Source organism: Ambystoma mexicanum, chromosome 13 (genome assembly GCF_040938575.1).
Source record: "Ambystoma mexicanum isolate Mex_15411 chromosome 13, UKY_AmexF1_1, whole genome shotgun sequence".
Lineage (NCBI taxonomy): Eukaryota > Metazoa > Chordata > Amphibia > Caudata > Ambystomatidae > Ambystoma > Ambystoma mexicanum.
The window spans coordinates 784,850,628-784,866,596 of NC_090938.1; the positions used below are offsets into that span (position 1 = coordinate 784,850,628).

The 15,969-nt window shown below is 44.6% G+C and overlaps 1 protein-coding gene across 3 annotated transcripts in view; it reads left to right on the forward strand.

The window, feature by feature from the left end:
• The window catches only part of VARS1 (valyl-tRNA synthetase 1), a 365,643-nt gene that overhangs the window by 60,983 nt on the left and 288,691 nt on the right, over window positions 1-15,969 (forward strand). For all 3 annotated transcript variants that reach the window (XM_069635138.1, XM_069635139.1, XM_069635140.1), the window contains exon 8: window positions 4,572-4,699. In XM_069635138.1, coding sequence (XP_069491239.1) covers window positions 4,572-4,699 — 128 coding nt within the window. The remainder of the gene's footprint in view (window positions 1-4,571; window positions 4,700-15,969) is intronic.

Genomic DNA, 15,969 nt, shown 5'->3' on the forward strand with positions numbered 1-15,969 from the left:
CCCAAACCTTCCCTGCCCTTTGTCTCTAGGTGTGCCTGAGTGAAACCATTTCTTATTGGCTGGCTGGCTGTCCTGGAGGACAGCCACCCTGCTGGGTGATTGATAGCCTAGAGCTGTGAATGAATGGGAAGAAGCAGAAGACGAGAGAAGACGCCAGCAGCACCCTCCTGGAATGCGAAGTGCCCAGTGAAGCCCTGCAGCTGTGCTGACCCCGTTTTCGTTGAATGAGAAGACCCATACGGGACGTCTTCCTCCCTGGTGGGACCAACTAGTCTCAAAACAAACTCTATTTTGGCGCAACCCCCGACTTGTTGTGACTTTCCAAGGCTGCTGAATCCCAATACCCAGGGTCCCCTGACCATGCATTGTCTTCCGAAGTGTGAATCCGGCCATAACCTCTTGGGTATCCAGAGGATCCAGCAGAAGCAGGAAATCTGCGTCCAGAGTCCAGGACTGAGGGATCAAGGAACTTCTAACCAGAGTGGTTCGTTCTTCTTGGGCGCTGAGAAAAAGGCACCAAAACCAATCAAACAGAATCCATTGCTGCCGAGTCCCTCTCTAGAGTGCTGCTGCCGGAGCCCACCAGACGTCCTCCCTTTCGTCACCACGGCCAAGGACAAGGAACAAGGGTCTGCTGCATTGCAACAAGAAGGCATCCAGCTGGAACAAATTCTTTAGTTCACAGGTACTGTGGGGCTAGGTGTGCATCATACTTCTGCCATTTGGGGTGCTTCTTACCTTGGGGAGTGCTATGTTACCCTACTCTTGTGTTGACCTCAACTCACTTGCACTAGCCTTTCAGCTCGTGCTTCTTCAAGGTGACTCCTTGAGTTGCTGTGATTTTCTATTCGAACTACTGACTATTTGCAAACATTTTCTAAGAAGAGAGCATCACAATTATGAACTGGCCGATTGACTTTGGTTGTCCTGGCTCCCTAAAGACCACCTTCTGAACCAATTGTCTTTTGCAGCACTTGTTCCCTTACAGGTTTTAATTGTTGAACACTATTATCGCTGCAGTAAAATACTGCCTGCATCCCTCTGGGAGAATGTTTGTTTATTTGTTTTATTATTTATAATGCGCAGTTATACCCAGGGGTATCGGGGCGCAGCACTTACAAGAATATGCGAAGCTTAGTTACAAAGTATAAAATGTACAAGTTGGCAAAGGGAGAATGTACAAAGCAGAAGAGGAAAGCAGGCAATATATACAGTTTATACAAAGTAAAAAGTGGGCACGCGAAGTTACACAGCGTGCGGATCGCATGAAGGATAGCCTTGGCACTTGGCTATCTTGGATCAAACTGTTTTTGTAGAATACCAATATGCACCGATCTAACCCTAACCTTTCTCTCCTTTTATAACTCAATACTGCCAAGGTGATACAAAGTAAGTTTTATTACTGACCTCAAATGATGTCACCCTTGGTGCTGGAAAATGTATAACATATGAAAGAATTACTCACCTGCTTTATTATTCACTTTTTGAATTGAATCCTAACCTGGAATTAATGTTACTATTAGTTGCTGCTTTCTAAAGAATGCTTTAAATATCTTTTTTGTATATATAAATAAATCTATTATAACTTTAAGTGTGTGTTTACTTGGATACCTGTATTTACTGATTTCATTGTACAGCTCTACAGCTCACATTATCCTTCTTACGTTAAGCCTGGCTGCTCAGTCACACTACTAACTTGTGTAGTACAGGCCTATATTAACAGATGGGTTACCTAATACCAAGAGATAAGTCTTGTGTAGTCCCACACCAGCTGGATTGCACTAATTCTTAACTAACACTGACTGTGCGTCTCTCCGGCGGATTAGCTGCGTCTCTCCTCCTCTCCTGCTTTTGTCCGCACCACAGCTGTCTCTGCTGTGCAGCGCGGGTATGCCCCTCGATGATATGCTCACGTCAGAGTCTCGCCTCTGCGTAGTGTTCCTTCCCCATTCAAGGGTGATCGCACCTTTATTCTCTCTCCATGACCAAAAAGGGGCATTTGGTTTATGTTGAGCTGTCTAGCCCATGGAGAGACCAGCATTATCCTGAGCCAAACATCCAAAGACACTTTCAATATTATTTTGAATACCATCGCTGAATGTAACATCAGTTTCTGAGACTCCCATGATTGCAGATAATGTCTTGGGTATAGGGAGTTCCTTATTGGAGTCACTTGCGAGGGTTTTGCTGAGCGGGCTTATCTCCCTAAGCTCAAAGAGCGTTGCTCCCCTTACGGAAAAGAGTATGAAACCTCCAGAGACCTCACATTTTCCATTGTGGCCTACCTTACTCCCTGTCTTTAAGCTGATGGCTGATAAAACATATAGGGTGCTCCCTTCCTTTGTAATCTGAGAGGACTGCTCCTATTCCAGTGTCGGAGGCATACGTTTTGTACAGTTAAGGGTCTCTAGTAGTCCAGTTCCCAGAGAATAGGGGCCTGGAAAAGAAACCTTGAAAAGCCTTCTTACACTCCACTGCCCAAGTAACCTTCTGCTTCTTTGGAGTGGTGAGTGCAGCCAAAGGGGCAGCTATGGTAGCATATTCAACCATAAGTCCTGAAATACCCAGTGAGGCCTAGAAAAGCTCTGACCTGGAGTTGGGTTGTGGTGGTTGACCAGTCTTGTACAACTTGCACTTTACTGGGTAGAAGCTGAATGTTGCCCCAACCAACCTCATTTCCAAGGTAGGCCACTGAACCTTGTAGCTTTTATGGTCAAGTGGGTCGACTGAACAGCCTGTAACACAATGTTAAGGTGTTTCAAATGTCTTTCCCAAGTGGAGATAAAACTGGAGTATCATCCATATATGCCATGCAGAATTCAGCCACCCCATTCAGGACATGGTTAAACAACCTTTGGAACATGGCAGATTATTTTCTTTTTATCCAAAGGGCTTTACCCACCTGGTAAATCCTTCAGGTGTTGAGAATGCTGTCTTTGTGTCATTTTCTGTCAGGAATATTTGTCAATACCCTTCAGTAAGGTCAAAGGTTCTGAGATACTTGGCAGCACCCATTTTGTCCACTAACTCATCTCTACGTGGAAGAGCATGGGCCTCTGTCTTTGTAACAGCCTTAAGAGCTCTATAGTCCACAGAGCTCCTCATATATGGTTAGAGGGCTCTAACACCGCTAGATCCAACATCTCATTGAGGCTGGCCTTGATGTGTGATCTCACCTTTACTAATATGGAGGGTGACCAGAGCACGGAACAACCCAATCAAGAGTCCAGGACAGCTCGGGATGACGGGAAGGGAAACCCATCCTCCCATAACTGTCCTACAGTTGTGACAACAGCTGGCGGTGACCCAGGACATTCCAAGAATGGAGCCGCGATGGAGCAGCAACATGCCACCGATTCCCAGCTAAAGGACTTTGGGCAAGAAGGGTTTGAGCACTTTAGAGGCCAGGGAAATGCACCATGACGTGTCAGTTCAGCTATCTAGCTAGGAGTGCAGCAGGAAGCCAAGGAAGAGCCCGGGATGGTAGCAAAGGAGCAGAGTCCAGCTAGTTTGGCCACACCCGTGCCAGCAGCAGCAACAGCTCCTCCTCGGCAGCAGTCTTCCAGGAGAATCTGGTGCATGTCTGAGGAAAGCGCAGGGACTCTGACTGATATTAGATTCACGCAATGGCTGGCCAAACGTCGCAGGGCTGCGCACAAGGATTGTGGCGACCAGCCAAATAGGCTGGCTCGAGAAACTGCCCAACACACTTGCCTACAACACAACATGTGGATTAGGAAGTCCAGAGACTTCAAGCCAGTATCATCAGTTTAAACCACAATCAAGCTTGCAGGGGTGAGCTCGGCTGAGTCCAGGTGAGCTCAACATCTGTTTTAAGCCTACCTTGTGGTCCACGCACACACAAACGAATAGGGCCAAAATAAAATAACCGGTTTGGGATTTTATAAAAAAGCATTAGTAGCCCAATGACTACCTAATGGATGCATTGGGCTACTAATACCGTAAAAAGAGCAAAATGCATGGTCTGCCAAAAGTACCAAGCCTACCCTGCCGCACACTTGCTAGAATCACCCCTACTCTGGTAGCCTTATGGGCTACCTAAACCACACAACAGACAATGGATCACCGTAGCTGGGGAATTTCAGTAAAAGTCCCTCTGACCACAGAAGAAAAGTGAGAAATAAAACCAGGAATCTAGCAAAATGTTTGGGGGACCCAGAAAGTTGGGGAGTTAGAACCCCAAAAGTGAAATTTTGCGCTAACACTCAAGTGTGTACTTGGGGCATCCTGACTCTGAAAAGCTTGGGTTATGTCAGGGGCACATCAAATTGGCGTCCCAATGAGGGGCCTCGGGTTCTAGTTTTTCAGGGGCTAAAGTCAGTAAACAAATCGAGGAAAAACTACAAAAAAGAATACAATACATGTCTCATGGCAGAGGTACAGTACAGGACTTTAGACCTCAGCATGGCGTTCCCTAAAGCCTCTGACAAGAACTGCATCACCTTACTTAATAGCCAAATGATACTACTAATGTACTTCTCTACTCTTCTTCCCATCAAGGTGTTGTCTATTTTCTTTTCATGGTATTTGTTCCCCCCACTCTTTTTCAGCGTGAGAGCATCTCGGAACCAAACCCTAAAGGGATGTTCATGATGTGTATCCCACCTCCCAACGTTACAGGGTCTCTGCACCTCGGCCATGCCCTGACCAACGCCATCCAGGACTCTCTGACACGTTGGTAAGTGCCTTCTCAGCTAAACCGATGTCTGCCTTGCTGAATTTCTCAGATTTCTTTATTTTGCCTACCTGCATTTGTTTATCATTCAGTTCACCTGATCCTTCTTCAAGAATATTGTGTGTCCATGGTCTGTATACGGACAGACATGCAGGAGACCGAGAGGTAGAAATCATAGTTTTTGCTACTAGACTTCTGGCCAACCATTGCTTTTTGTTTAAGGTTGTAGGCCCTCATTACTAGTGCAGTACTGCAGTAATTTCCCCGACTCATGGGCATTTTGGCAGAATTGCCAATGGCAGTCATTTCACTGACGGAAATTCTGACGATTTATTCTCTAGTAAGGTGGAGCATGATGTTGGAGGTAATTCCACTTCACGGCCAAACTCTGGATTTGTCAGAGCAGTAAAAGTGTTGATGATTTCGTTACCACTTCTTTGCCACGCCGCCGAACTCGGAATAAGGCCTGTAGTCTTGTTTTCTATAATTGGAGCTCAAAGTAAATTTTTGGAATGCATTTTTTTTCCAGCATTATTTTCAATCATTAATTACACTCTAGGGGCAGTTATTTCTAATGAAGAACCTGTTAAAGCCTGCCCTCCATTTAAGACCTCTTCATTCTTCTTTGCAGCTTTTCAAATCGAATGGATTTGTATTTATTAAAACATGCTGTAATTCATCCCATCCAATACCTACATGATCGCGCAACTTCTTGAGTACTTTTCTTTATAGTTCTTAATGTACGACTCCACAAGCCGTGCTATGCTTCCACTGCTCTGAGCTACAAGTAAAGAGTAATGCTAAGTTGGAATGCTATCGATCGGTGTCCAGTCAACTGGTCGAAAAAAAACTGGTTGACTGCAATTTGGTCGACGCAATTTGGGCGAAAACCAAATGGGCGAATTTTTTTTTTATTTATATATTTATTTTTCGGGTTTTCGTTTAGTAAAAAAAGGGGTTTTTAGAGAAAAAAAGGGGGTTGGGGGGGACCCCCCCAAAAAAATGAAAAAAAAGGGATAAAATAAAAAAAAAAAAATTCGACCATTTGGTTTTCGATCAAATTGGTTCGACCATTTGTCTGGTCGACCAATTTTTTTCTACCAAATGTCTGGCAACCCTATCGATCAACATTTTATATTCGAAATTGATTTTTACGTTATCATTTTTGTTGCTTTAATAGTTTTCTTTGGAGAGAATATTTTCATTACTGCCCGAACATTGCTATAGCTAAAGTCATTTTAGGACTATTTAGGTCTTTGATAATATCGACCCATGTATAATATTGTTAGTCAGCGAAAGTTATGGTTAAGTTGGGGTTCCCGTAGGAAAAATACTTTTTGAGATGCTTAAAACTTTGCTCCGTTCAACTTCTCTTCACAAAACCTTCCCGAAAACCCAGGCAAAGTTGTATGGTTTGTTGTGGTCTGCAGGACAGATTCACGCCAAACCTTTGTGAGGAGCCTGCATTGGATCAGACTTATGGTTCAACACATAACTGTCCTGTTGTCTTTTTTAAATTTATATAAAGGTAGCAAAAAAACAATTTGGTGATCTGGGTTCACCTTGTCAGTTCGCAGACCCACATATACATTTTCAGGGAATTGATTGGATGTTGTGTCCAGATAAAAGGCAACCAGATTGGCTAGTCCAGAGACGGAGATTCTGGTTGGTTGGGGAGAGTACACATTTTTTTTTAAAAGGCAATTCTGACCAGCAAATACTTTTAAAAGGGGCTTGAACCCGCTCTGGTATCCCTGACACTAGGCCAGGTTGAGGTGACACTGAAGGGTACACCCATTGATGCTGTGCAGTGAATAGGCGACCAATCAGCCATGGACCCTTAGGAGGGTGAGGGTGGTGCACAAAAGGGTGCAATATGCATCTCCCAGATACGAGCCATGGTCACGTTCAACATGCCTCTTTGCCCTAGGGTGTGGATGTCTGCCCTATTCGACCCGGAATCAACCTTCCCTCTAAGGTCCAGAAAAAGGCGTTCATTATATAGCAGCATGGTTGGTGATGGCGAAATGCTGGAACCAAGTGCAGCTTCCAACAGGGGTTGAGTGACTCCAGAAGCTGTGGGGAGATTGTAATGGAGTGGATCACATATAACATACAAGTGGGTTGCGGGGGGTTCCGAAGGAACTGGGGGTGGTCTTCGGGTACCTGCAAGGGGTTTATATGAAACAATGGTGCCCGCATAACTTGCAAATATTGGACATTGTGTAAGGACTTCAGATGTGTATATCAGGAACCGGGGGAGAGGCTTGAGGGAAGGCTGCTGATGTGGGTGAAGAGAGGGAGGGACTGTTGTTGATTGTTACTTTTGCAAAATGCCAATAAAAATTTTAAAAAGAAGGGTGCAATTATAATTTGTTAATTATAACGCGCTTAATACCCAGAGGTTTCTAAGCGCAGACACAGGGATGGAACCTGTGTTGCTCCACGTCATCATGTTTCCAAGGCGAGCACGTTGCCCCCGAGCTATCCTCCCGAGACAGTATGCCTGCAGAAAAGGAAGAGGAGACTGTTGTGTTCATGGAGTTTGGTGGCAGCCAGCCAGACGCCAAGCTTCAGCCAGGTCTAAAACCGAGATTGAAGCTCAAAACCTGGAGTGAAGGCTGCAAATCCAGCCGGTTGTCTGCAGTCCTTCAGTGGCCTGAAGGACTTCTAGCAGCCAAAAGGCCCGCAATAGGGGAAAGGTGGCCACCACATGATGAAAAGAGAAGCCATTTGTCGTGGTGCAAGGGGAGAGTGGTAGTTTGGTCCTTAAGGATGGTGCCATGGCTGAGAAAGATTGACGGGCACTGATGGCGAAGTGATGGCTGGAAAAAGAAAGAGGAAGCTGTGCTAGAAGAACAAAGAATTTGCCCTGGGGTACAAAGAACTACTTTATCCTCGAAGGAAAACATGATCTGGACCGTAGCAGGAACATTGAATAATACAAAGATATGCAACTACTGTCTATGGCCGCAGCATATGGCCAATGCCTACTCCAGGTTTTAACGCACAGCCAAAGGCCATTCCTTTACCAAAGCCACAAATGTCCATGGCCACATCAATGGCCAGTGGCCATTATGGGGCAGAGGGGGTGTCCGGGCATGCTGCAGGCCATTGCCAGTGCTCGCTAAGCGTGGCTTGTGAGGGAGGCCGTGGATCGACGAAGGCTCAGACAATCGTCCCACTGGGCACTGTCAATATGAGATCTGTATCATTTGAAAAACAACCATTCACAGAGAAAACATTGATGAAAGTGAAGATATGGTTATGTTTCCCTTTAACAAAAAATAGAACTCGCCCACCGCCATTCACTGCTTGCCACGCCACATAGATCAACACAAGGGAAATGTGTGTACCCACGCTTCAGAAAACGGCTGAGAAAACCAGGAGCTCCAGACAGCTAAGAGTGACTTTCTATTTGTTGTAAGCTGTGGTTGAGTTATAACGGTTTAACCATAGCCTAGTAATGCTTCCTTTGGAACCATAACTGACTAATTCATGAAGTTGTGCGCTACTACCATAGCGTCTTATGCAAAATTACTTGCTTCAGAAGGCTTGAGTGTCTGAAATAGCTTGCATATTGTTATTTTATATGTTGTATTCCGAAGGGAAATGGACACCATGTTTAACTTGTATTAGCCCTGATTAAGTTTGTTTTTCCATCGGCAGCCGCTGGGAATCTTGACTCCTTCCCTTCTGTCCAGTGGAATTCAAACAGGATCTCACTACAATTTAGGTGTTGAGATGAATTTCCAAAGTCCACTATGGGGGTGGATTTTGGGAGGCTATCCTATTATGGTGAACAGGAAAGACACTGAAGTCTAGGCAAACCCAATCAAGGTAGATGGCAGTGTGGCAAGGCTTAGTCAGGAGAGGTGTGACAGTGGTCTAGGCCTACAATGAGACACACACCGACTGCCACTTTTACCAAGAAAGCAGAGGCTTTGCCCGGGAAAAGGCTTTCTACAGAACAATATGGTCAAAAGACAGGCGGACATCTTGTGACATAGACATCTTAAGAGTGCTAGCCACTCTTAGTAGCTATTTGCGGTAATTGCAAGAGGGCACGATTGAAAAGTAGAAACATATCTGCGGCCACCAGCACATCCTAGACATATTGCATTTGTGACCACAACGTTCTGAAAGAAAAAGATATGCATCTACAAAGTATCCTTGCTGCACTTTAGGGTGATGTGTGCAGCTTTAAAAATATACGGAATTCACTAAGGGAGTTATAGTCTCCCAGTACTAATAGTCTTATGGACTGATCAGTTCCCTCATATGAACGAGCACAAAGGAAGTTGCCTCCAAAAAGTCAGGACAGCAGTCAAAGCAAAGCAAAAAGGAAAGGGTTTCCCGTAGAAAGCGATCCGAGGAAAACAGCAAAAAGAAACAGCTTGCAACCTTTTTAATATCCGCTTTCCTTCGAAAAACATAATGAGTTCCTTATTTAAATAGCTTACCTGTGCCCGATTTTATGAATAAATACACAATCTGATTATCCTTTTTTTGTCTAAAATTGTTTTTCTGCCAGTCTCGTGTAACTTTTAAATACATTTTCCTCACTAGATTGTAGCATTTTGTTCCAACAACCTTTTAGAATTCCCATCTGGGAATTAAATAAATGTATTATTTTAACCTAGATTTAAAGTTATGGAATTTAATCCTCACACTGATATCTTAGGTTTTATGTAATTGGTGATTCACTGCTTAGTTTATCGAACATCCTTAGCAGGTGTGTTTATTTTAAAACTGCTTTTTATGTTGTCCAATTTAATATTTTATCACTTTTAAATTTGGGCTATTGCATTAGTACAGATAGGAAGAAATGTGATATGAGGAGGGACACCCAGCTAGTAGGTGTTTGGTTATTTGCCCACCCATTGAATGCCCCTGGCCATGCTAATCTTCCCAGGCCATTTCTACCCTTGCCCACCCAAAACACCTCCTCATGGGAACTCTTTGAGCTTGCTTTAGTCAAGCCTTACCATCAAACATTGCATTGAAGTGCCTGCCAGTGTTTTTTTCAAAGCACTCTTCTGAGAGTTAATGACTTAATTGGAGCTGTAAACCCGCCGCTGGTGTAATAAACAGTTTCTTAACCAGGTCTGTCTTCAGCTGTACGCTTTATAAGCACTATGCGCGCCCTTCACAAAAGTTTTCTTAATAACAAGCATTGGCAAAGTCACCAGTTTTGGCTTGTGTATAAGTGTAATGCATTTACCAGGCGCTGCTATTAGATGCCTAGGCATTCGTTCCATTTTGCAGCTGTTACCATTAATAGCCAGATAATACTGCTATGGCTGTGCCTGGTAAGTGCCTTCTCATGTGCTCATTTAAGAGATTCATTCCGAGTCACATCAGTTGTCTTTTGAGGCACTTACCTTCTACTTTTACCTTCCAAAAGTATTATCCTGCAAGCCAATGCTTGTCCCATGATTTTCTGGGGAGTTTCTTTTTTTTGCGCTTGTCCACAGTTGACAACCACTTTCTCCTTCGTATGTCTCCATCTAGGGCCTCATTAGCAATGTAAAGAATGTGGCTGCATACCGATTGTTGGTACTTGATTCTTTCCACCTTCGAGTCCCCCAGCACTTTTTTTCAGGACCACTGGATTTTTTACTAGTTCTCCTGAGTGAGTGGGAAACTTTTTCTACACTCACTCATTCTTTTACTCTTATCCTGGCAACTCTATTTGCCACTTTTGGGCATTTCTTTTTGGAGTTATGTTTTCCTCCAACCTTTCTGGCATCTACCTTTTTACTATTGCAGTACGCAGCACTTTCTGTGCAGTGCTGCTGGGAGTTACTAGAGCTCCCACTTTTATTTCCCTTTTGGGTTAACAGACTTTACCAAGGGCAGAGGGCTACTTTTTATCCTACCTGTATTTTCTTTTGTGAGATTGGCGTAAGCTTACTGTTGGCTTCCAAAATATCAGGGCCTTCTGTGGCCAAGTTTCTTGTACATCAAGTCTCTTGCCTCAGAGGGCCTGATGTGCTATAAATAACAAAATAAAAGTTCCTTTCAGAAATCTTCCCGTCTGGTGATTTTCGCCTGTGGATCCCCCTCAATCGGGCTCCTATCCTTTTTGCAATGTTGGCCCTCCTCAGTCGTATGCACATTTGCCAGATTAACAAAGTTCACTTAGTTGTAACACCTTGCAGGGTTCACTTCCCTTAGCTTTTTCTAGCCCCCAGTCAGGCTTCACACACATACCATTCACACTGCGTTTCCCTCAGCCGGGTGCACATGCCCGTTTCACAATGTCAAAACTTTGGTAATGGGTTAAGGACTTTCGACTGTACAAGGGATTTTGGCTCAACCCCTGTATGACCACCTTAACTCTCCATGCCGGCCTTTCCTATGGCCTCTTGGTACTATAATGTTCACAAGAAAAGGGGACCAGCCAAAGTCTTTCGAATGGCACTGGACCACTCTGCAGCTGGTCTTTCCCTAGGGTTTAAAAGTTCATTAGCACACAAGTTCTTTGTTCATATCATGTTGCCGTTTGCAAACTTCGCTCAACACCGTCCCGTTTACTATTGGTTCTCCTTCCGACTCTCCGGCTGTGTTTTGATTCTTGTCTCTGGAGTGAAGGACGGTATCACTGTAGCAATTGCGACTTCCCGCCTTGGCTATCAGTGCGGGAGGGTCCCGTGCACCGTTGACCTCTGTTACACCATACGTCAGCTGTAGTTCCCGGTCCTATGATTCGTTTCACAGAGGTTTGCGGTCTAAATCGAAAAGGGCAAGGGCACTTCCCACCTTGTTGTCCTTTCTGGTCTCGCCGCCTTTCTTCTCGATTTGAACTGCCGTCCTGGAATAGCTGCTTCCTCTTGCGTTTGTTCTTGCTCAAAGTGTGCTCTTGTGCTCCACCTTTTATCCCTGTGGGGAAGGGAAAGGGCTGTCGGTTATCGTCAATTACCTGCCTGACTCTACCAGACCCTTGTGTTGGGACATGTCAGGTAAACGGCTCTGCTGTTAGTATGTTGGCTTTCACGGTGTAAGAAAGTGTTTGGTTCGGAATGGGGGTGGGTAGAGCTTCTAAATATCCTACGGGTTAGGATGAAGAAAAGGTGTTATAAGGAGGGGGTGCCGCATCTCACACGTCAGTGTCCCACTTCCACTCCTCCGAAGATCCCCTATCCGGGTGATCCTACTCCACTGGTTCAACCCCAGAAACTGGATCCAATAGCGATGGCTGTGTCCTGGGAACCTGGATGACGGATCTCCGGGGACTAGTGGGTGAGACACTTCAGGTTTCTCACAGTCCCCTCTGAACATTGTGAGACTCTCGTAGGATAGGGTGGATTCTTTGATAGGCTGGAACAAAGTTACTAAAATGTGTGACTGGTTGGAACAGTTTACATATATGTTGCGTTTTACTATGTGATTTGTTACTGAAAATGCAATTCTAGTGTGACTGCATCTGTGATTTATTCTCCAAAGAATATTGCAAGTGTACTTCTATTGTTTTACTGTGTTCTAGTGCTTTCTTGATTTGAAAGTTGTGTGCCTTAGTGTGTATATTAAATAACTATTTATATAACTTCTAAGTGCATCAGTGTTTTCTTGGATTAAATGCATGCTCTGAGTTCTTTGTATCCCTCCTTAGACTAAGCCTAGCTGCTTGCCATTCTACCAAACTCTTGTGTGGTTCAGGCTGACCTAAGTAGTTGAACCCTGTTCACCCAAGGTGGGCTTTGCCGAGTGTTGTCTCAAACAGTACCTTTGTGAAACCCCCTAACACTGATGACTGTCAGATTTTAATACATTGTGAAATCATTGTTTCTTTTTCATGGAGACCTGTTGTTGCACTTGGACAATAAACTGGACACGTTTTAAGTCACCTGGAATTCACCATTATAGAGAATGTGGGCTTTCTGTCTAACAAATGCTAATCATGGTGAGGTCATCTGGTTACACTACCCAAAACTGAGCCTGCACGCAGGAAAGCTCAGACAACACACAATCAAAAACTGGAATAATCAACAAGACCTTTTCTTATACATTTGACACTGATTAAAAAAGTTACCAGTCAACGTGGTCAATTCTGTTGAGATTGGGGGTATAATCTAGGCCTGTCCCATGACAACTCCCCCAATAATCAAAGACAACCAATTTCCTGCTTTATATGATTGTGTTAGGACTGATTTTCTATACTCCGGCCTGGTGGACAGATGTATAGCAGGCCAACAATGTTTAGTGACCGGGACAACTCTGGGATCTTTAGCCAAACCAGTTCAAGGTAGCAAGGCGAGTGGTCAAGGCTAAGTCTCGGGAAGGGTGAGCCTGTAAGCGGTCCTCAATGAGTACACACAATGCAATGTCAAGGAACACACTTAGGCAAACATTTATAACAAAACTTATTTTTTATGGCCATATAACGGTATGGAAAATAATGACTAGCATGTAATATCACACAATAACAAATACGATATATATATAATATATACAATCACTGGAGTATTGCAAACTACTTAACACAGCCCTGCAAAAGAAGGTAAGTATTAGTATGCAGCACTACAGGTCCAAGATACGACACTAACATTAAAAGTCCACCCCTAAGATGTATGGGGCCTTGTGCCCAAAAGTTCGCCATAGTTCACACAGTTGTGGGGTCCAATGTAGAGTTCCAAAGGGTAACGGACAAGGTATCCTAGTTAATAAAAGTTCCCCCCCCCACTTTCATAATGCTTGGGGCAAAATGGCAAAAAATGAATTGAAGCTAAAATTGAACTAAAATTGAATTTGATCACATGTGGTGTGTGACAGAGTAAGGGGCTTGACCTTGTCGGGTGGGGTGGGGGGGCAGCAAGCCCCTTCAAACCTGGTTGGTGACTTACCAAGGTGCATGCCAGAGACAATCATACCGCAGAGGAGGAGCTAAGCGGGGCAGTCTCTGACCTCCCTGTCGCGCCGTCCCTTCAGCCTCTTGGCTGGCCAGAGTACATTCTATTTCTTGCAGAACCACCGTCTAGTTAAACCAATTCAACAGCTCTGGAGAACCCTGCAAGTGGAAACTGCAATGCCGGGTAAAAGTCTTGCTCCTCCGACCGCATCCAAGCTATAGACCAGAACACCAACTTCCCGGCGCTGCAGAAAGGACATGCGCACAGCAGGCACCAAAGAGGACGGGCTGCTGAAGCACCACAAATACCAGACAGTGGAAAGGGGGCAGGGCCAAGTGGGGTATTTGAAACTATCAGCCAGTGAAACAAGGCTGCCGGGGGAAATGAAGGGATAATTTGGCCAATGCAGTTGTTTATAATGAGGACCAATGGGGAGTAGGTGGAAATGAAGGGATGCCGGAGTATGTAAGTACTGCACTCACAAACATGGGTGAAGGGGTTCTAGGTAATTTTATTGCAACCAATTACAGAGAGGGATTTTGCAATGAAGCCAAAATAGCGAAAAAACTCAACATTTATTTATTTATATGGTGGTGGTGGGGCGGCCCCCCAATCCCCTGTTTCCCTATGAGTTTTAAGCCCACACCAACCCCCTTACCCCACACCCCATATATTCTTTATTTTTTTTAAGTCTGTTTTGTTTTGCTGTTTTTGGTTTGTTAAAAAAACCCTGTTTTTGTTTGTTATAATCGCTGGAGACCGGGTGAAGGATGTTCAGGTGAGGTCAGAGGCCAGGAGGAAGTGGAGGTTAGGTGGAGTGGAGTGCTTAGGTGTCATGCCTCACGCTTCCTCCTCTTGTAAGAATCCGTTCGCTACGAGGACGGCAGCAAAACCATTTTACACTAGATGGAGGCTCTTAAACAAGCTTCCCACAAAGAAACGTTGAAGCTTTGCTTCGATACTGCCTCCGTCACGTGACTCGATTCCGCTCGAGTCACGTGTTCTACGCACGTATTTAGGTGCTTTATTTGAAGCGTTCGGCGCTTCTGATTGTTGATTCTAGCGTATCTCCAGTATATGTGCGGTTCTACATTTCTCCATTTCATTTGGTATCCTGATACAGAGCCTTTCACGGAGAACTCTTCTAGCCATCTTCAGCACTTCTAGGTGGCATTCGTGCGAGGCTCATTTGCCTCATTCAGCATTTTCGTTGCGGCGCTCAGGCGATGCCGCTCGCCGCAGTCAGCACTTCAGGGCGGCTTGAATGCTAATGGTCGCTCGGCGCAGTCAGCGTTTTATGGCGGCATTTTTATGAAGTCTGCTCGCCGCATTGCATCTTCACTGCAGCGTTCCTCTGAGGACATTTCCCACTGCATTTATTTGCATTCCATTTTAGGAGTCTTCGCTGCCTCGTCTCCAGCTACTTTCCTTCATCACCTGGTTCAACTACGTGTCTCCTGTAGCCGGTGTTCTCAGAAGAGCTGGAGTTCCTGTCTGCCATTATTCAGGTGATGGCTACATTCACTTTGAGAACATTCTTCCTTTGTCAATTCAGTTATAATCTTGTGGCTCATTTACCCAGAGGGTAGTTCTTATTTTTCATTTGTTCAAGGGTGAATCCTAACCCGCTTTCCGGAATAGAGAAAAAACTATATTGAACATTACAGGGCGATTAGAACTTTCCGGATATTTAACTTTTGACTCTATTCTAATAAGAATTCATACATGTGGAGTTAATATAGTGCACAGAACTAAAGGACGCTTTCCAGAGTGAACCTACCCGACTCTAGTGCGACCGTCGTGCCGTTCGGGGTAGTTCCTTACTAACTTCCTTTTCCCTTTCGTTTGTTCTATTTGTGGATTACCTGGAACTCTTTACTTTGGGCTTCTTCAAATCAAGGTTAGTGATTTACTCACTAGGGAAATACATTGAGATTATACTTATGTTACTTACCTTATTTGTTTCTTTATATAGATTGGAGAGTGTTTATTATCGCCCTTTCAGTTGATTCCTCGCCCTGGCTGTATGTTTTAACGGTCAGTGGGTGTAATCAGTGGAAAGAGTTTTTCCTTGAGGATTCATCACTGAAGTCTAGAAGTAGACGACATCAGGAATTGTATCCTTTTACATCAGTATCGTTTACTTGTATAGTTTAACTTTCAAGCAGCATGTCATTAGGAGTTGTTGGGACTAGTGCAGCAACGGTATTGTGTGTGAAAGAATGGTACCAAACGCGCCAGAGTGGAGTGTTTTTTGGGTATACGGATGTTGGAACAAGTGGGGCGTAGAAAGAGAGAGGGTGTGGGCGATAGGAGAGATGTAGGGTAGAGGGTGAAGATGGATATTGGAAGAGACAGAGGGAGGGAGTGGAAGTGGGAGTGCAAGGGAGAAGAGTCATGCATTGAGGTGGAGGTTGTAGA